Genomic DNA, 22,361 nt, shown 5'->3' on the forward strand with positions numbered 1-22,361 from the left:
GGAATACTGCATCCAGTTTTGGTCACCACGATGTAAAAAAGATGTTGAGACTCTAGAAAGAGTACAGAGAAGAGCAACAAAGATGATTAGGGGACTGGAGGCTAAAACATATAAGGAACGGTTGCTGGAATTGGGTATGTCTAGTTTAACGAAGAGAAGGACAAGGGGGGACATGATAGCAGTATTCCAATATCTCAGGGGCTGCCATAAAGAAGAGGGAATTAAGCTATTTTCCAAAGCACCTGAAGGCAGGACAAGAAGCAACGGGTGGAAACTAATCCAGGAGAGAAGCAACCTAGAACTAAGGAGAAACTTCCTGACAGTGAGAACAATTAACCAGTGGAACAACCTGCCTCCAGAAGCGGTGAATGCTCCAACACTGGAAGTTTTTAAGAAGAGACTGGACAGCCATTTGTCCGAAATGGTGTAGGGTTTCCTGCCTGAGCAGGGGGTTGGACTAGATGACCTCCAAGATCCCTTCCATCATCATCATCATCATCATTATTGACATGCTACATACATACATATGTATATACTTAACCCTTACATATAAATGAATACAAATGTTAATCACTGTCCATCTTGAATACATAGCGGAAAGAAGAAACTTGAGAGTTCACAAGGTTAATACTGTATGGAACAAAATTGTGACTGAATCTGGATGTTCTACTTCGGATACCATGGAGCCTCCTCCCAGAAGGTAAGAAGGAAAACAGGTTGTGAAGAGGATGTATAGTGTCCCAGACAATCCTGCGGACCCTGCTCAAGCAATGCTTATATGCTATGTATGCTATGTCCTGGATAGAAGAGTTTTATGAAAGAGTTTTATGCATATGTCTATGTACCTGAATTTTTCAATACAGAGGGATTCCAGTTATACAGAAAATGAGCTAAAACCTGGGAGAAAGTCATTGAATCAGAGCCATAATTGGCCCTGTGCTCAGTTCCCCTGATCAGCCTCCTCCAAACTGGTGTCCTCCGGATTGGCTGCAACTACATCTCCCAAATACTACAATGGTTGAGAAACCAGGGAGTTGTAAAGGAAGCATTTGTGGCACTACTACGTAGGATATCTAGCTTCTAAAACAGACATTAGCCTAGCCTACACTTCTCCTTCCCTTAACACACAATACAGTAGTCATCTTGGAGCTGAGAAACCCAAGTTTAGGCTTGTTACACATCTATGGAAATTCTCAGTCATCCAGGTCATGGTTGTCCCAAAGGCGCTTTTTCAAGAGGCAACTGGACTTTCTTGTTTTTCTTTGAAGACGTTCCACTTCTCATCCAAGAACCTTCTTCAGCTCTGACAGATGGTGGGGAGTGGAAAGATTTATACTCTTTGCAGCTGGCTGGTCATTTGCATTCTTTCAGCTAGTCCTTAGTGCTACCTGGAGGTTTATCTGTGTCTTCAGGGTCACCTGAGTAGTGCAAATGTGTGTGCAGCCTTCTTGGAACTGCTGAAAGGTCTGTGTTGTAGACTAGAGATAATTAGTGTTTCTCAACCTTGACAATTTTAAGGCATGTGGACTTCAACTCCCAGAATTCCACAGCCAGCAATGCTGGCTGTGGAATTCTGGGAGTTGAAGTCCACATGCCTTAAAATTGTCAAGGTTGAGAAACACTGAGATAGATGATATCGTATTCCCTCCCCCTCTATTGAGACAGGGCTTGTTACTTGTGAGAGTGTGCATATCTGCAGCTGGAGTAAGTTGGCCAAATAGCTCAGAATTATCAGCTAGGACTGATAACAGGTCTCCAAATTCTCAGGTAGGCTGTTTCCTTGTCTTGCTTTCTGAAATCCCCAGAACACAGGGGATGTGACCCGGGTGTCTTCCACACACAGTGTTCTGTAGCAGAGCCATTATCCTTCCCCAGATGTAGAAAATAGAAAAGCTTTTAAAATGTGAGGAAGAATGAGATGAAAATGCGCAATATTATTATAGTGCTGAAGTTTTCCTTTGATCAGAACTCTGTTTATCAAGATGGGAAGGGACCCATGTCCAACCCTAATCAGCCTTTCAGACCAGCTGAATTCTTTCTCAGGGTCATCTGTGCTTCTAGCTAATTAACTGGTTCTACAAAGCTAAACAACTACATATTCTAGACATGGGTAACCAAGATACAATATATGGGAGGTGGATTGTCCCCTATTGATAATACTGTACTGCTGTGTTTTTTATGATACCCGCCCTCCAAATTCTAATCTTGTAAACATACAACATATTAAACACATCCATCTAAGTGGGTTTTAAGGTTTGCTGATAACTACCTCCAAATCTTATTCTGCCTGCCTCCCACAAGCATCATTCACATGTGTATCTAAACCTGAAAGGATGTCCTTGGCCTATATAGTTGATGTCCCAGCCTAGGATATCTCAAATTCTCCCCTTGCGGTTTGCAGGGGAGTTGTTTTTCTAGGATGAATGCAGCTGTCTTGTGGGAGGTGGGTTTTTTTCCTTACAGTGTCCCAGAAATATAGGAATAAAGGCAGATCTAGAAGAGGTTCATTTTGTCCTTCTTTGACTGCATTCATTGCCTCCCTCCCATTTGCTTATGGTCACTAGCTGACAGGAGTCAGTCCCATCCCACACGCTGGAGCTTGCCAAGTCCTTCCCACCTGGGCCTGGAGGAGAGACACCAAAGCGGGCAAGCTGAGTTTACATACCTAGACCAGGTGCTGCTGGAAAATAGATGGGGTTCCACAGCTTTCTCCTTTGGCTTTTTATGCTGGGACAGCAAAGTAGGTCAATGGATGCACTGAGTAAAAACCGTAGCTGTGTCTCCTATGGATCCAATGCTCTGACTGAGGGACTGGAGCACCTTCATGGCTTAATCTTGGAAGATGGCCGCAATGGCACAATCCAGTGTCCTCACAACCAGTGCTGTTTTGGCATCTGGGAACTGAACCAAGGACAACTTCAAGCCAAGATGCAAGGTGAGGACAAACGGAAGATGGAACTGGGGAGTCTTCCCTGGGGAGTGAGGGTGAAATGGAAGCAGAATATCAGCAAACACATTGTGAGTTTTCTGTTTCTGGCTAACAAAGGGCAGTGGGATATTTTTTTTTTTTTAAATGTAAGAATATGTGAGTTAGGGAAATAATTCTGACATGCTCCTGTTCAAAAGTATGAATTTCATCAAAAATCTTTTATATTTTTGCCATAAAGCAAGAGATCATAAAATACATGCTATGTTCTTCAAGTAAGGTTCTCCAGCTTAAAATTTTACTAACCAATCTTGCTAACCCAGGTTGAAAATGGAGATTAAGTGTAGAAAGCAAAACTAAAGATGCAACTGTTATTTCTGTGGTTCTTTGTCTGACATGCATCATATTTAAAGACACTGTATGTGTGGATATGGCTTCTAAGGACTGATCTGTGCATTTTGGTCAACTGATGTCTCATCAGCTGAATGGCTGAACTATACTTCCTGTTGGAGTATAGGAAGTAAAGACATGAAATTTGGAGTTGCCTCAGTGAAATGTATGTTCTTCCCTTGAAATTTGTAGTCATCAAGTATTCACTTACCTTTGTAAGTGCATGCCAAAAACAAATGGAGCCTTTTCCATTGATAGATTTATGCTTCTGGTTGCTTAAACTTGCCTTCTCTAAAAGTAAGAAATAGAGTGGGTTATAAATGGACCTTGTATCTCGTAGCTGGGCGCACTTCATTATCTTTCATCTCAGGTACTGAAGTTTCTTATTAAGTGGAACATCAATCATGTTTTATTAAACATAGTGATATTATTTGGAGAGATTGTTATATTTCTATTCGTGATGAAAGGAACTCACTTTGGCAGGACTTTTGTCTGTTTCATTTTCTCCTTATAACAACCTTTGAAGGTAAAGTAGGCTAAGAAAATAATCCCTAGTAGTTGGCTGAGGTCCACTCAATTAGTTTCATAGCTGAGTGAGGATTTGAATCTGCTTCTCTTAAGTTTCTATTCTTTTGACCGCTATCACCCAGGTATCAGCCACTCTAATAATATTTAGCTTTACTTCTTTGAAGGTAAGACAGATCAGGAAATAGAAAAGGGGTGTTTGTAACTCTAGAAATGTGTTCCCCAATAAGCATGCTGAAGCATAATTCTCAACCAAAACCAGCTGTGAACTTGGGGAATTATATACCAAAATATCTGCAAAACAGCAGACAGAAGAAGGACTCCAGGTTTGTGAGGTCTTTAAAAAAAATCCCCAACTTTATATCCTTAAGATTCACTACTTAGGTCTTAAGTGTTTGACTAGTAGTTCACTGAGCAAATGTGCATTGACATGAACAATGGGACAAACAAAGATAAACGTATTAAACAACAAGCATGGGTATTTGCTCTATTGGATGTAGAGTAAATGCGTTAATCGGAAATCTCTCACAGTAGTGAGAGCAAAATTCTCAGCCTTTTCATCCATTTACTCCTTCCTGATTTTCCTCCTCCCCTGAATCTTCCCTCCCCCACCCGCAATGAGATTCTCTTCATTTCAACAACCAGCAAAATATTTTTGAGTTAAAACTGAAAGGCCAGTCGCTTTCACATCTTCTGCAAGTCGTCTAGAGCAGTGCTTTTCAACCAGTGGTACAGGTACCACCTGTGGTACATTGGCACCTGGCAGGTGGTATGCAACCATCCTAGAAAAGTGATAGCGGGGGAGGAGAATGAGCTGAACCGGTGGCAGCACCCCACAAGCCTGAATGAGGGATGGCTGGAGCTGCAGGGCTGTCAGGGTTCAGCGGAAGCACCAGGATCAGCGCCAGGCTCCAGCTGGAGTTCAGCGCTGATCCTGGAGCTTCTGCTGAGCCTAGAAGAAGCACCGATCAGCTGGAATGTTGCAGCATCTCCAGGGTCTTGTGATTTACATTCAGATTCTTATGATGGTCACAGTGTCCCAGGGTCATGTGAAGTGACCAAAACCTGCTGCAACCACCCAGCAGATGAGGGGAATAAAAACCAAATACCCCCCCACCCCACCCCCGCTGCCAATCCTCAACAGAAATGCTCACAACAATGAAAACCTTGGACCAGGATGAAGAGCACGGCCGGCAGGCAGGCAGGTATCTTGCTCGGCTGTGGCTTGGGGGGCACTTTTTTCAGTGCATTGTAACTTTGAACAGTCACTAAGCAAACTGTTGTAAGTCGAGGACTACCTGTACTTCATCACTTTTTTCCTTTTGGGGGGGGGGTCATCAAGTTTTTGACACCTTGCTAGGCGACTGGTGGTACTCGGATGTTGCCATATCCTGAAAGTGGTACAATGGATGAAAAGGTTGAAAAGCCCTGATCTAGAAATCTGCCCAGTACATTCCAGCCTATTTTTGGCCCCTCCCTGCCTGAGAAAAAACTGCAAACTGGCTCTTCTTACAAAGATATCCAGAGCTCTCTCACTTCTCCACACTGAAGCACTCCTAGGAGCTGCAGTTACCATGGAGAGCAGCGAGGAAGATAAGGTCAGAATGCGCACTATGCAAGTGTGTAGCAAAAACACCAGTCCTACTTTCCTTGTCTAACAGCCACACTTAACACTGGGCTACCAGAGGCTGGAAGGGGTGGGGGGGAGAGAGTTTAGCATTTCCTGATCTTCCCGTTTAAAGGCCCATACTTTATTTTCTATCATGGGATTCCTTTTGCCAATTAGGCTAGGATTCCCCAAGGAAAGCTAAGTCTGATGCCACACAATGCTTCCAGAGGAGCAGGGAGTTAAGGAGAGCATCTGGTTTGAAGGAAACAGGGATACTAACAGAGGTCAAGGTCATCTGAAGAGGTCTGAGAGGGCAAGGCATTTTTGGTTGGAAAACTTTTGGTTCTCCGCTGATTGATTCCATAGACCAGGGGTAGGCAGCCTTGGCTCTTTTATGACTCGTGGACTTCAACTCCCAGAATTCCTGAGCCAGCCTAGCTCAGCATGGAAACCTCTCCCTTTCCCCTCAGCATGGCTGGCTCAGGAATTCTGGGAGTTGAAGTCCACGAGTCATAAAAGAGCCAAGGTTGCCTACCCCTGGTCTAGAGAAATGGATCTATTGTTTTCTGGCCAGATCTGTTGGGACTATGACTCTCGTAATTGCCCATCCAGAATAATCACAATTGGGATGACTAATATCAATGCATATGGATATGACTACATTGTGGAAGGCTGATCTTTTGATTTATTTATTAGATTTGGCTTTCATTCAGGAGCTCAAGAGGGCATGCACAGTACTCCCGCCTTCTATTTTTTTCTGGATATTTGGGAAGGATCCCAGATTCCAAGAGGATAGCTTTGGGGATGCGGAGGAATGAATTGTGGAAATCGGATCTTAAACATTAGCATTTGCAGTTGATTCTTGATTCTGCTCAGACAGCCAAACTCAGATCCGGGCAGAACCGCGGACTCCCTGAAGTGGCCTTGAATGTAATTTCTTTCTCTCCCTCTCTCCTTTGCAGTCTCAGTAGAAGGTTTTTTTTTTCTGGCTTTAAAATAAAAATACAGTAATGAACCAGCTATAGCATAGTTGTAAGGAATAAAATCCAATCCTACCCATATTTAATGCGAATGTTGCGGCAGTCCTGTTTTACGACCTTGCAGATCTGAAGGATTCCTTTTAATGTGAAACTGGGCCTCCAGCATCCTACATCTATGATCATCCTCTCTCCCGTGTTTCTGGTGTGTTACTGATGTGACTCTTTCCATGTTTCTGATGGTGGGATGAACTAAGGCAGTGTTTCCCAAACTTGACAATTTTAAGGCATGTGGACTTCAGCTCCCAGAATTCCACAGCCAGCGTTGCTGGCTGTGGAATTCTGGGAGTTGAAGTCCTCATGCCTTAAAATTGTCAAGTTTGGGAAACACTGAACTAAGGGATACTCCCAGATGTGGAAAGGGGAGACAGTCATAATAAGTCTGTGCATTGTTCATTTTTATCCTCCTTGACGGACAGCACAAAAGGGAAAGAAGCAGTGGGGGAATAGAGAAAAGTAACAAAGTAGAAGAAAAAGCTGGTGTTCGGACCTCTCTGCCATAAATTTCCATGAATGAAATTCACAATTGTACATCTCGATGCTTTATCAGAATTCTCCCAAAGATTCTGTGTTTGTGTGTGTGTGTGTGTGTGTGTGTGTCTTATCAATCTAGATATATTAATTATATTTTTAAGAGTGTGTTCCACAAATACAAAAATGGGAATAATAACATGACTGTCTACAACTTGTACAACAGATTCAGTCTTGTTTAGCAGTTTTCTAATTATAATATATGGTATGCTATTTATTACACTGTTATTTTATTACTTTGCTGTTTGTATATTGTTCTTATTGCTATTTTGGATGTCTGTAACCTACTCAGAGTTGGGCATGATTGCAGTGGCATATTAACCCAGTTTTTGACTCCTGGAGACTGCCTGGGCTAGTCCCTGCAGTTTTCCTGGCGAGGTTTTCCAGAAGTGGTTTGTCATTGCCTCTTCCTTAGGATTGAGACAGATTGGCCCCAGATTACCCAGGGCCAATTAAATCCCATACAGTCTTTGCTATGGAATGGTTTGTCCCCAGAAGTTGTGGATGCTCCAACACTGGAGGCTTTTAAGAAGAGATTGGACAAGCAATTGTCTGAAATGATATAGAGCAGGGGTGTCAAACTCAATTCCATTGAGGGCCACATCAGCATTGCGGTTGCCCTCAGAGGGCCGGGTGGGTGTGACCTACTGGGTGGGCGTGGATGGAGTAGGTATGGCCTACTGGGTGGGCGTGGCCAACTCTACATCGTTTGCGTCAAGGGTGCCTGTGGGGGTCTGGGCAGGAGTGGGACAGATCTGAGGGTCTCTAGCAGAAGGGGGTGGGACCAGGACAAGTGCCAAGGCATGGTCCACTGGAGGAGCCTCACTGTTCCTCTCAGGCCATGCGGGGGGGGGGGGTTTGGTGGTGGTGCGAGCTGCCCGGAGCCCTTGGCAGCAGAGGTCAAACACCCAGCCTGGCCCTCGAGCACCCGAGGCACCAAGCCTAGTCCCACTTCCCCAAGGGGCGCCCAGGTGCACTTACCTCCTCCTCAAGGCTGCTGCTGCTGCTGTGCTTGCTCTCCTTAGCCAGGTGGCTCATGATGGGTACGAGGGCAAAGTCAGAGGGAGCCCATTCCCTCTCCATGGGAGGAGATCCGGCTTTGTATCCAAAGCTTCCTTAGCAATAGAATGGCAGACCCCCAGGATAGGCCAGGAAGAGGGGGCAAGGGGATGGTGAAAGGGCAGCAGGGCAGGACTAAGGTAGGACTTCCCTCAGACCCTCCCTCTCTTTTCCTTCCTTCTTTCCTAAGTACAGAGTGGTGGGAAAATATTTGAGATGAGGGAGGAAGAGAAACAGGCAAGAAACGCAGCTGGGGAGGTGTCGCCCTTGGTGAGGAATGAAGAAATTCACCATCGCCTGGAAGTGGCCAGCTGCGATGGTGCATGTCTTCATTCCTCACAAAGGTGATACCTCCCCAGCAGGCACCCAGGGGACGGGGGCGACATGGCAGGGGCTGGTTCCTCACTGTTTCCAGATGGCCTTGTGGAGCTAAGACTGAATGCGTTTCAGCATAGATGGCCACCATAAAATTGTACATTGGGTCCCGGCCAGCCTGGAGCAGGGCCAAGGCAATGGGGGCCGTTCCCTCACTGTTTCCAGGATGGCTTCACCGGCCACATGAAACCACTTCGCGGGCCACATCTGGCCCCCGGGCCTTGTGTTTGACATATCTGGTATAGAGCAAGGGTAGGCAACCTTGGCTCTTTTATGACTCGTGGACTTCAACTCCCAGAATTCCTGAGCCAGCATGGCTCAGCTTGGAAACCTCTCCCTTTTCCCTCAGCATGGCTGGCTCAGGAATTCTGGGAGTTGAAGTCCACGAATCATAAAAGAGCCAAGGCTGCATACCTCTGCATAGGGTTTCCTGCTTGAGCAGGGGGTTGGACTAGAAGACCTTCAAGGTCCCTTCCAACTCTGTTATTCTATTCTGTTCTGTTTTCCTTTCCAACACTTGCCAGGTAAGATTTCATCTTTGCAGAGAAGGTTTCATGAACATTGTCCTCCTGAATTCCCTCCTCTCCTCACTTCCTTCTCCACCCCATTTCGGTCCTCTCCAAACCAGGTTGCTGGATTAATGAAAAGGAAGCCTGTGATTCTCCAGCTTGTGAGTTTCATTCTTCGGCTGCCATCACCTTGTCCTGTAGGTGCCGCTCTGATCTGTGTAATGCTAACATCAGCTACGCCAAGCCTGGAAACAGACCGGGTAAGAAATCAGAGGTCAGGAAGGAAGTGCTGAGTGGGATGGGCTGGGGAAGGATGGTGGTGGTGGGGGGTGGATTTATGGGTCACACACAGCAGAAAATTAAGGTGGCAGGAAAATTAAGGATATAAGAATCCTCATGCCCACCCCCACCCCCCACCCCCTAGTATTATGCAGAAGCTCTTTCACATTTCTTTCTTCTTCCTGTTTTTATCTATTCTTCTCCTTGCCCTGCAAATCTTGAGAGTTTTTGGTTTTTTCCTTTCCGCAAGCTCACCAAGAGACGCAGAGCTTGCTTTCAGTGGATAGGTGGTGGGAGAGGAGGGAGGACAGCTGTCTTTGTCTGAGAAGTGCACTTAACTCAGGAGAGACCTTGAGGATGCCGAGAAAGCCCATGCCAGGTCTCTGAGTCAGGCTGATAACTGCATGCCCAAAAGAGGGGGATCTGCCTGGTTAGTCTCAGGAGAGGCTTCAGGTGCAAGGGAGGATTGTTGCTCCCAAACAAAAGAGTACAGAGAAGAGCAACAAAGATGACCAGGGGACTGGAGGATAAAACATATAAGGAACAGCTGCTGGAATTGGGTATGTCTCATTTAATGAAGAGAAGGACGAGAGGGGACATGATAGCAGTGTTCCAATATCTCAGGGGTTGCCACAAAGAAGAGGGAGTCAAGCTATTCTCCAAAGCGCCTGAAGGCAAGACAAGAAGCAACGGATGGAAACTAATCAAGGAGAGAAGCAACCTAGCACTAAGGAGAAACTTCCTGACAGTTAGAACAATCAACCAGTGGAACAACCTGCCTCCAGAAGCTGTGAATGCTCCAACACTGGAAGTTTTTAAGAAGAGACTGGACAGCCATTTGTCCAAAATGGTATAGGGTTTTCTGCCTGAGCAGGGGGTTGGACTAGATGACCTCCAAGGTCCCTTCCAACTTTTATGATTATGATTTTGATTAAAATCTCCTCTTAAAGAAATGTGCTAAGCCCATTTGAGGCTTTTGGGTTGGCTAACATGGAAGAGATGGCATGGATTTGATTTATTTGGTTCTCCATTTCTGGAAATAAAATGGCATCTCCTGGTGGACAAGAAAGGAGCAAATGTTGTTGTTTTTGAGTTTCTGCAGCCGTAAAACACTGTAGTCCACTTTAGAGATACAATAATAAGATGCAGATTATTTCTAATTTCTTAATTTACAGCTACAAATGTCAAGGGTAAAAAAGGACATTGAGTTTTGAGCTTCAAGAGTGCAACAGTTTGAATGCTGTCTTACATTTAAAAAGAAGGATACAAATATGTTAACCAGTTTAACATATTTAGTTATGTTCATTTAAAAGCACCTGGATATATCGTTCAGTATATGTTCTCATTTTCCTTATATACAGCTAGTCCTCAACTTATAACCCCGAACTGAGTCCAAAATTTCTGTTGCTAAGTTTGAGGCAGTTGTTAAGTGAATTTTGCTCCATTTTACAACCTTCCTCGCCACAACGGTTAAGTGAATGACTAAGTTAGTCACATGGCTGTTAAGTGAATCTGGCTTCCCCATTGACTTTGCTTGTCAGAAGTTCGCAAAATGACCACATGACCCCGGGACACAGCAACCATCATAAATATGAGTCACTTGCCAAGCATCTGAATTTGGATCATGTGACCATGGGAAGACCGTGCAATGATCTTAAGTCTTTTTCAGTGCTGTTGTAACTTTGAATGGTCACTCAATGAACTGTTGTAAATCAAGGACTATTCTTTTCTCCTTGAAGGATACACGGGGAACGACCCTCTTGAGATAGAGAAGACCTACCAATAAAACTGTTTGTTTGCAAAACGAAATATACCTGGACAAAGAATAGGCCATGTAGTCCTATTTATAGGATGGTGGGGCCTTTTGAGGCAAGAACAAGAGACAAGGCATTAATATAAATGGGAGTAAATTCATTCATGCACACAGAGAAGAGCAACAAAGATGATTAGGGGACTGGAGGCTAAAACATATGAGGAATTGATTATGTCTAGTTTAATGAAGAGAAGGACGAGGGGGGACATGATAGCAGTGTTCCAATATCTCAGGGGCTGCCACAAAGAGGGAGTCAAGCTATTCTCCAAGGCGCCTGAAGGCAGGACGAGAAGCAATGGATGGAAATTGATCAAGGAGAGAAGCAACCTAGAACTAAGGAGAAACTTCCTGACAGTTAGAACAATTAACCAGTGGAACAACCTGCCTCCAAAAGCAGTGGATGCTCCAACACTGGAAATTTTTAAGAAGAGACTGGACAGCCAGAATTTCAGACAGTCTGAAATGGTATAGGGTTTCATGCCTGAGCAGGGGGTTGGACTCGATGACCTCCAAGGTCCCTTCCAACTTATTATTATTATTATTATTATTATTATTATTACTACTACTACTACTATTATTATTCAGCTTTCTCCAACCTGCTGCTCTCTGTTAGTTATGCTGACTGGAAGTTGCAGTCCCAACACCTCTAGAGGTGTTGGGACTGCAACTACGTTTAGACTTTTCACTTGGGATGACACTGAAGGGGTTAAATTTCATAGAAGAGTTTGGGAAGTCTGTATATTAAAAAGATGACTATCGTGATCTGGCAACCTAAGAATTCTATTCTGTATCTTCTCAAAGCCAACTTATCAGAGATTCTATGACATCCCCCATTCTCCCTCTCTCCTTTCTATCTTGTCTTGTGAATTAAAGACCCTTCCTATATTTGCGGGTAATGTTTCTTGCAGTTTTTAATTTGACACAGAGCCTGATCCAACTGAAAGATAAGAGGGAGGCTAGCAAAGAATGAAAGGGAAGTAGCCGCTCCTAAACTCTTGAGGAACATTTTCACTCTCTTCTTCTTGTTCCCTCCCCACAAGCTCCATCAGCCCTGTGCTTCTGAAGATGCTTCTCCTCGGCTGATAAACAACCTCCAACCATCCTTGACAGTCCCCCACCCTGATATTTAAATTGTTTAAATTGGGAATTATGATTCCAAAATCATTAAGTAGAACAGCAATTAAAATGGAGCTCCAGCTTGGACTTTCTCCTTATCCTTTGGGCTTTGCATCAAAGCCTACAAGAAGAAGGAATATTAATCTCTCGCTTCAGTATTCTGTAGCCTAAGAGTTGTCTATCATTCACTTTCTTGGTAGCTGAGCACATTTCAAGAAAAAAAAAAGAGAGAACTAGATTCTGTAATCAAAAGTCCTTATAGTTTCTATGTCCCCTTTTACAAAAACATACTCCCCACTCGGCTGCTTTACCATCTCTCCAACTGCTCACACACAAACACACCCTCACCCTCACCTTCTATAGTGTTGCAATGCCATATTATGGCCTTCAAACATTCAAGAACCTATGGGGAGGACATAGGAATGTTGGCTGCAGAGAGGAGAAGGAATGGGCTGGTTCTTATAGGGAGGGAAATGTCCTTTCCCCCTTGCTTTAATTTTAATTAAAACTTCAGAGGAAAGGGCTAGGAGAGGGTGAGAAGAAGCCGATACGGAGGATGGGCAGAGAGGTTGGAGATGGGCATGCAGAGGCCCATAGGCACATGGAGATGTGGAGGAGCGCCCAAGACTTAGAGCCAAAAAAATATGTACAGCTGTTGCATGGGAAATAGGTTGCAAGAGATGCTCTCCTTCTCTGAAACCTGAAATGTTCTCCACCCCTTCTCCCTTTATAATATGACATCTGTGATCTCCTGTTTTATCTCTGCAGCTGAGTCCTTGTCTAGTCCCCTCAGGATTGTCTGGATCGCCGTCACCTGCCTACTGATCCTCCTATGTTTCTCAGCATTTCTAGGTATTGCAATTTCAAGAAAAGTATTTTAAGAGTTGGCTACGCAAAAGCCCCTGAATCTGAGATAGGAAAAGTGAAGAAAAGCTGCCCTGCTATCTGGGACACCCCTGGAAAATGGCAACACATTTAGATGATGTACTTCCATTATATTGAAAAACATAAAACACTGAGCAAACCCGTAGGGCAGTGGTTCTCAACCTTTTTAATGCCGCGACCCCCAACCGGTCGTAAGTCGAGGACTACTCAACCGGTCGTAAGTTGAGGACTACTCAACCGGTCGTAAGTCGAGGACTACTCAACCCGTGCAGCACCGTTTGCAGAATGGGACTTTTGGCGGGCTTAGCAGGGCAGAGACAGCCTGGACAATTCCTATTGGCTTTTGAAAGCCAATAGAATTAGACTCTATTCAAGAGAGTCTATTCTATTGGCTTTCAAAAGCCAATAGAATAAAAGGGAGTAGCACAGCTAAGGGGGGAAAAAATGGCGGACTGCGTTGTTTGGCGACCCCCGTGAAATGGTCGTTCGACCCCAAATGGGGTCCCGACCCACAGGTTGAGAACCACTGCCATAGGGTGAAATTTGGGTGCACACTAGCAAAACCAAAGTACCCACTGCTGAGTGCCTCTCCTCTCCTCCTGGCCACTCCCTTTTACAGGTAGTCCTTGCCTTACGGCCAAAATTTATGTTGCTAAGTGAGACGTTAAGTGCATTTTGCCACATTTTACAACCTTTCTGGCCACAGTTGTTAAGTGAATCACTGCGGCTGTTAAGTTAGTAACACGGTTATTAAGTGAATCTGGCTGCCCCCCCCCCATTGATTTTTGCTTGTCAGAAAATTACAAAAGAGGGTCACATCATCCCAGGACACTGCAACCATCCATAAATCTGAGTCAGTTGCCAAGCATCCAGATTTTGATCGTGTGACCGTGGGGATGCTGTACGGTTGTAAATGTGAAAAACGGTCATACCGTAAGTCACTTTTTTCAGTGATGTTGTAACTTTGGTCCCTGAATGAACTGTTGTAAATTGAGAGTTACCTGTATAAAATTCACACAGGAGATTCCATTGGCCTTGCTCTTGCTCTTGGTAGTGATGATGTATGGTAGTTCTAAGGCAGGGGTCCCTAACCTGTCGGCTGCAGCCAACTAGTGGGCTGTGAGGGGTTTGCAACTGGGACGCAGAAATGGCTGGAGAGTGCGCAGGCAGGCACGTGCATCCTCACTTGCGTGAGCAGTAAACAAGCATGCACGTGCTTTTAAGTGAGCAGCAGGCGTGCGTGCACACCACTAGTGCAAATGGAGCTGGGCATGCATGCGCTTACTGGCCGCTCATACGGAACCATCCCTTCTCTCCCCCACCGGTCCACAAACCCAGAAATGTTGGGGAACTCTGTTCTAAGGGAAAGAAGCCGGCAAATGACCAAAGTGGCAATGATATGAAAAGTAGAATCTTGCTCAAGGACCCGTCAGAATCTGCTGCCCAAGCTGCAAAGATATGTCCACATCACTACACCCTTGTCTTAAGATTGTATTATATTAGAGAATTATATAATCATAATTATAACCTGCATTATCATGAATATATACGATTGTTTGCAAGAAAATACACATTTTAAAACAGAACCATGTGGCAGCCCTCCTTTTGGGCATACAGTGTAAAATTTGCATTCAGTCATGGAACGCCTGTTGGGCATGCAGAAGATCCCTGATTCAAGTTTCAGTCTACTCAAGTAGAGTTGAAAAAAAACCCGATGAGCATGTTGGAGACCTGTTGCCAATCAGTGCTGACACCACTGGGCTAAATGGACCAGTGATCCGATTCAATCTAAAACAGGGCTACCAAGAATTGGGATGCAAAAAATCTGGATGACAACTAGGAAACCGTTCGGTTGTTCAATGGGTTTTTCTAATCAAAATTTGATAGCACAACATAAGGGAGTTTCTTATATGCTCGTGGACAGATGGTACAGCTTCTCTGCCCTGTATTTTTACTTTTCCCTTGAATAGCAAAAAACAATTTTTTTTTCAAATAGGTTACAATATGCCTAATTTAGGAAGAATATAACATTGAAGTATATCATTGAGGGGAGAATCTCTTTATGTGACCTTTTAGTTCTAAGGCATTGGAAAGTTCATGCAGTGCTACTAAGACCAAAAGAAACTGGAGAACTCAACAAGGTAACTACAGGCTCAGAACTAAAGGATGAGAAAAAACTGCCCAGGCTAGAGGTTCCAGATCTTCAATTCATTCAGGTATGATTCAATTTGGGAGGAATCCAAGCTGCTAGGCCTATCAAATCCACTGCAAAAAAAACAGATGACCACTACATGGCAGGCATTGGAATTTCTGTCTCTCTCTGCTGCCATCTAGAGGTCACCTGGAACTCAGCAGGCCATATGTGGTAGTCCTGCCATAATTTGCTTTTTTTCTCTATCTTAATGGCAATGTCAAGATGGCAGCTGTTTGGGGGGCCTGCAATTCCAAATAAAGCAGTGCCACATTTTGACAACTAAAAAAACTAATCCGGCGCCAAATTATGAAGCTCTAAGAACAGGTGCTACTGACCAGAGCGTGATGCTTGCCAGTACAGGCAGTCCTTGACTTATGACCGCAATTGAAACCAACATTTATGTTGCTAAGTGAGACAGCTGTTAAGTGGGTTTTGCCCCGTTTTACGATCTTTCTCACCATAGTTGTTAAGTGAATCACTGCCATTGTTTTGTAAAGGGGTTATTAAGTGAATCTGGCTTCCTGGTTGACTTTGCTTGTCACAAGGTCGCAAAAGGTGATCACGTGACCCTGGAGAGCTGTAACCGTCATATAAATATGAGTCAGTTGCCAAGCGTCTGAATTTTAGTCACATGACCACGGGGGGGGGTGCCGTAATGGTTGCAAGTGTGAAAAACGGTCATAAGTCCCTTTTTTTAGTGCCATTGTAACTTTGAACAGTCACTAAATCAGTGGTAGTCAACCTTGGCTCTTTTATGACTCGTGGACTGGCTCGGGAATTCTGGGAGTTGAAGTCCACAAGTCATAAAAGAGCCAAGGTTGACTACCCCTGCACTAAATGAACTGTTGTAAATTGAGGACTACCTGTACTTAATTCTAAAAGTGTTGTGAGTAACAGAATTAGAGAACCTATCTCCCAACCAGCATGTAATAGTTTAGTCTTTCCTCCAGTACTATCTACTCTTTCGTCCTCTATTCCAGATTTGGGTGAAAACTAGTTTGGAATCTCTAAGCAAATGCAGATAATTATTTGCTGTAGGTCTGAGAAGATTTCAGTTATATCAATGAAAAAAACTAATTCCCAGATTAAGCCTAGAACAGAGGTCCCCAATCTCAGTTCTGTGGACCAGCGCCGGGCCATGGCATGCCAGCAACCAGTCCACACAAACAAGCAGAGCCCCATCCACAGGATGCAGGCAGCACACAAAACCATGCACTCTCTGGTCCGTGGAAAAACCTCTTGCCGTGGAACCGGTCCCTGGTGCCAAAAAGGTTGGGGACCTCTGGCCTAGAAGATGTAAGCACAAATGGTCTCTCATATTTCCTATCAAACCATGTATACATTAGAAAATTTACTTCAATATGTTGTCTGCCCAACTCCTGTGGACTCTGGTTGATATAAAAAAAAATAGAAGGTTTTATACACATATAAAAATATAAAAACTACTAAAAATATTTGGGGACACATGAAATTGTTTTTTCTGATTTCCCAAGGAATAAGAGATATTCCAACCATTTCTCAAGGAAGAATTTCCCTTAGCAATAATAGCATCATGGATAAAGGGACCCTGATACAGAAGTTGCTTCCTGAAGTCTTCACCTGGCATTTAATTGACATTTGGAAAGCTAGAAGCTTCGGTTTGCTAGAGACACGATAGTCCAGTGAAAGACAGGGCATTCACCCACGCATTTGCTACATCTCAATTGAAGGAGTGCAAGAACACCAAACCCTACAAATGGGAAGTTTTTCAAAAAAAAAATTTCTCTTTTGGAATGATTCCTAAATCATGTTTATATCAGATGGATGAGGCAGTAGAAGAGGCTTTACAAATCCAGTTTTTTTCTGCCCAGGTGTGTAATCTTCTGCAACACCTTTAAATATTTCACTAGAGTTGGCAGATCGTGTTGGATCTAATAAAAAAGAAAAGCTAATCACCCATACTTGAAGATTGCCTATCTTGCCTTAGTTCCCCCCACCAATAAAAAGTAACCCGGATATTATACTGGTAAATGTCAAAAGAGTTAATGCCACTTTACCAATACCCTCTAAAATTCCTGAGAAACCATTCATCTGAAAGTTTTAAAAAAGCATCCAAATAGGATCTTATTGCCAAAAATCTGATAACGTATCACTAAAAAGATGCTTTAGGCCAGTGTTTCTCAACCTTGACAATTTTAAGGCATGTGGACTTCAACTCCCAGAATTCCACAGCCAGCTGTGGAATTCTAGGAGTTGAAGTCCACATGCCTTAAAATTGTCAAGGTTGAGAAACACTGCTTTAGGCGGTAGACAAATATAAACATTTATATAAATAAAAAAATATAGACAGATAAATATATATATATATAAAGTTTTCCTCTATGTCAGAGAAGTATCCATACCTCCACTCTCTAGGATTCATCTGAGCACCTTTTTTTAATGTAAATTGGAAGTACCAGAGCATCTTTGCATTACAAGTAGTCCTCAACTTACGACCACAATTTGAGCACAAAAATTCTGTGGCTGAGACATTTGTTAATTGAGTTTTGTCCCATGTTGTTAAGTGAATCACTGCAGTGGATAAGCTGGCAACCTGGTTGTTAAGTGAATCTGGGTTCCCCATTGACTTTGCTTGTTAGAACGTCACAAAAGGCGATCACGTGACCCCAGGACACTGTAGCCGTGATAAATATGAGACAGTTGCCAAGTGCCTGAATTTTGATCACGTGACCCTGGGGATGCTGCAACAGTCGTAAGTGTAAAAAAACAGACATGTCACTTTTTTCAGTGCTGTTGTAACTTTGAACAGTCACTAAATGAGCCATTGTAAGTCAAGGACTATCTGTATCAGCTGGAAGCTAGCTTTATCTAGAAGAGGGAGGTCCAACCTTGGCAACTTTAAGACCTGTGGACTTTAACTCCCAGAATTCCCCAACCAGCATAGGGAATATCATAGCAGTAGGCAACCTTGACTCTTTTATGACTCGTGGACTTCAACTCCCAGAATTCCTGAGCCAGCATAGCTGGGAGTTGAAGTCCACGGAGTCATAAAAGAGCCAAGGTTGCCTACCCCTGTCATAGGGGATAGAAAATAAAATCAGTGTGCAAAGAGTTTGTATTTTCTTGGTACAGTTGAAAAACAACAGTCTCCTATCTAAAGCATTGCTAGGAACTTAACTGATCCTTTTCTCTATTTTTTTTTGGGGGGGGGGGGGAACAGCTTCTCCACGAAGGGCAACTTTCTCAACTGTGGCAAGGAACCTTCGGCCAGCAACCTGTGGCCATCAAGGCATTTCCTCCTTTGTGCCACCAACAATTTGCATCTGAGTGGGCCGTGTACAGCCTCCCGTTGATGAACCATGAAAATGTGGCACGCCTTGTGACTGCTGGATATGGGGGACCAAGTGAAGAACAAGGTGGTCTCCTGGTACTGACGCTGTACCCATTGGTAAGAGTCATGGGCAAGAATGAGTGAAAGTGATTGAGGTTAGATGTTAAAAAATAAAAGTAGCCTTGGATATGTCTGCATGCAGAGAGCTAGTTTGGTCTAGTGCAGGGGTAGGCAACCTTGGCTCTTTTATGACTTGTGGACTTCAACTCCCAAAATTCCTAAGCCAGCCATGCTGAGGGGAAAGGGAGCACTTCCAAGCTGAGCCATGCTGGCTCAGGAATTCTGGGAGTTGAAGTCCATGAGTCATAAAAGAGCCAAGGTTGCCTACCCCTGGTCTAGTGGATAAGGCACCAGACTAGAAAGAGGGAGACTGGGAGTTCTAGTCCCACCTTAGCCATGAAAGCCAGCTGGGTGATTTTAGGCCAGTCACTCTTTCTCAACCCAACCAACTTCACAGGGTTGTTGTTGTGGGGAAAATAGGAGGAGAGAGATATATTTGATTGTTCACTCCCTTGAGTAATTTGCAAAAAGAATAAAAGTGGGATACAAATAAATAAATAGAATAAGTAAAAATTAAACATGCCAGCTTTCACCAGTGTATACCAAGGCATACTTTCTAGCCTGTAATATATTCCTGTCATTACAATCACAGCACAATCAAGAATAGATGGATAGTGCTAAATTGACTGCTTTGATTAAAGAAAAGAATACAATTAATTTTGTTTCTACTTGGAAAGCGCTTTTGGGCTTTGTGCTTGAGGTAGAAAAAAAATGAAACTTTGATTCTGCTGATTAGATAGGTTTGTTGTTGTAATATATAGGCTGGTATGAATTATTATGTAAAAGTAAAAAGTCGAGGTTATATGTTATTATCTTATTCTAGAGCACCAAATGGAGTCAGAAGTAAATGCTTTTTTTTTCTTTTTCCCTTTATCCTATATTTTTTCCTCTTCCCCCTTTTCTCCCTTTTTACTATTATTTTTATTTTTCTTTGTATCTCTGTATATTTTGATAAACTAATACAGAAAATAAAAATATGTGCATTTTGAAAATAAACAAGAAAACAGTTAAGCTTCAAAAAAAAAGAATAGAAGGATAGTTTACTTTTTGCCGTGGATGTTACAGGTGTGGAATCTGTAGGCGTAAATTCAACTTTTTTGGATTCTCAGATTGCTGGGGGTGTTTTGTGACAAAGAGTACATTTCTACATCTTAAGGCTTTGCTGAAGTATTATGAAACAGAATTTGTTTTTCAGCTCTATTTCCAAATTATGTCATATAGTAGAGTGGGATGATGGGGATGTGAAGGAATTGTTAATTGCTAAACCAACTTAAGTAGGCAGCAGTATGATATTACAATAATACATTTAATAAGTAAATAAGATATGAAAATCTGAGCCATCCCCCCCAATGCTTAATTAGAACCAGATGGTCATGGTTTGCAGTTCCTCTCCCTACAATCCAGGAACTTCCATTCCTATTCATTCTTCAATAGCAATATCCCTCAGACTTCATAGTGCTTTACAGCCCTCTCTAAGCGGTTTACAGAGTTAGTATATGGCCCCCAACAACTTGGTTTTTACTGACCTCAGAAGGATGGAAGGATGAGTCAACCTTGAACTGGTCAGGATCGAACTCCTGGCAGTGAGCTGAATTAGCCTGCAGTACTGCATAATATAAACAAATAACCCTAGAGTCAAATAAAATAAACTTAGTCAATATCTAAGGAGCTGCCCTAAAGAAGAAGGGATCAACCTATTCTCCAAAGCACCTGAAGGTAGGACAAGAAGCAATAGATGGAAACTAATCAAGGAGAGAAACAACTTGGAACTAAGGAGAAATTTCCTTAGAACAATTAATCAGTGGGAAAATGTGCCTTCAGAAGTTGTAGGTGCTCCAACACTGCAAGCACCTACATCTTAAAGAGATTGGACAACCATTTGTCTGAAATGGTATAGGGCAGGGGTAGGCAACCTCAGCTCTTTTATGACTCGTGGACTTCAACTTCTGGGAGTTGAAGTCCACGAGTCATAAACGAGCCGAGGTTGCCTACCCCTGGTATAGGGTTTCTTGCCTGAGCAGGGGGTTGGACCAGAAGACTTCCAAAGTCCCTTTCAACTCTGCTATTCTGTTATTCTGTAAATCTATGTCTATAACAATGATATCCTCAACTGCAATTAATACTGATAGAATTTCTAGTTTTCTCTTTTTATCCTCAATACTTTAAGCTTTCTAGATAACAGTATGGGGAGCTGTGGTGGCACAATGATTATAATACAGTACTGCAGGCTACTTCTGCTGACTGCCAGGGGCCAACAATTTGGCAGTTTGAGTCTCACTGGCTCAAGATTGATTCAGCCTTCCATCCTTTCGAGGTTGGTAAAATGAGGACTCGGATTGTTGGAGGCAATAGGCTGACTCTGTAAACCACTTAGACAAGACTGGTAAAGCACTGTGAAGCGATATGTAAATCTAAGTGTTGTTGCTATTGCTATTTATAAATTTTAAGCGTAATACATAACTATTGCTGCACTGAAGTCTGCATTGAAATAATACAACGTATCAAGATTTATAACATTAGAATAATGGACAAGAAGCAACGGGTGGAAACTACCGTAATCAAGGAGAGAAGCAACCTAGAACTAACAAGAAACTTCCTGACAGTGAGAACAATTAACCAGTGGAACAACCTGCTTCCAGAAGCTGCGAATGCTCCAACACTGGAAGTTTTTAAGACGAGATTGGACAGTCATTTGTCTGAAATGGTATAGGGTTTCCTGCCTGAGCAAGGGAGTTGGACTAGATGTCCTCCAGGGTCCCTTCCAACTTTATTATTATTATAAACATTATTATTATTAAAAAGAAGAAAAACTGGGCATCAAAGGAGCCTATTATCCAAAATTATTCTGCCAGTTTGCTTAATCCAGATACATCCTTCACCATAGCCATTAAAAGATGAATGCTGAGGTCAACAATCTTGTGTTTGGGCCTAAACTGAGTTAGTTGCATTTTCTTGAAAGGGATCCCTACGGAACTTCCTCAGCCAGCACATTTGTTCCTGGGAGATCAGCATCCGGCTTGGATCATCCCTTGCCAGTGGCCTTGCTTTCTTACATGAGGAGAAATGGAAGGAAGGTAGGACACCAAGAATATCCAACAGGAAGCCACAGAATGATCTGTGTCCTGCAGACTTCCTGATGGACCACTGAGGCACCATCAGGGGATGGAGCTGACTGTGTATCATCTACAGGTAGTATCCCATCTGCAGGGTATCCCCATTGTCAAACCCACCCAGATGACGGAACTACCAAGATGTTAGTACAAGTAGTCCTCAACAACCTGTATTGAAAAGGTATTGAAAAAAGTGACTTGTGACTGTTTTTCACACTTATAACCCCTGCAGCATCCCCACAGTCACCTGAGGAAAATTCAGATTCTTGACAACTGACGCATATTTATGACAGTTGCGGTGTCTTGGGGGTGATGGGATCCCCTTTTGTAACCTTCTGACAAGCAAAGTCAATGGGGAATCCAGTTTCACTTAACAATCCTGTTACCAACTTAACAACTGCAGTAATTCACTTAACAACTGTGGCAAGAAAGGTCATAAAATGGGGCAAAATCCACTTAATAACTGTCTTGCTTAGCAACATAAATGTTGGGCTCAATTATCGTTGTAAGTTAAGGACTACCTGTGTTTATAAAATCCTCAATTCAATACGTAAATGTTTATATTCGACTGAG

The 22,361-nt window shown here is 43.2% G+C and overlaps 1 protein-coding gene across 2 annotated transcripts in view; it reads left to right on the plus strand.

The window, feature by feature from the left end:
• The first annotated feature begins 1,626 nt into the window (after positions 1-1,626).
• The window catches only part of AMHR2 (anti-Mullerian hormone receptor type 2), a 35,827-nt gene continuing 15,092 nt past the window's right edge, over positions 1,627-22,361 (plus strand). Inside the window, exons 1-6 of one of the 2 annotated variants that reach the window (XM_039347765.1) lie at positions 1,627-2,935; positions 9,081-9,221; positions 12,938-13,021; positions 15,131-15,270; positions 18,448-18,675; positions 21,638-21,752. In XM_039347765.1, coding sequence (XP_039203699.1) covers positions 2,692-2,935; positions 9,081-9,221; positions 12,938-13,021; positions 15,131-15,270; positions 18,448-18,675; positions 21,638-21,752 — 952 coding nt within the window. In that variant the 5' untranslated portion in view covers positions 1,627-2,691. Of the gene's footprint in view, positions 3,019-9,080; positions 9,222-12,937; positions 13,022-15,130; positions 15,271-18,447; positions 18,676-21,637; positions 21,753-22,361 lie in introns of both variants that reach the window. The other variant, XM_039347767.1, reaches the window with a different exon arrangement.

Source organism: Crotalus tigris, unplaced genomic scaffold (assembly GCF_016545835.1).
Source record: "Crotalus tigris isolate CLP2741 ecotype Arizona unplaced genomic scaffold, ASM1654583v1 scf7180000018101.4720394464:4744507, whole genome shotgun sequence".
Classification (NCBI taxonomy): Eukaryota; Metazoa; Chordata; class Lepidosauria; order Squamata; family Viperidae; genus Crotalus; species Crotalus tigris.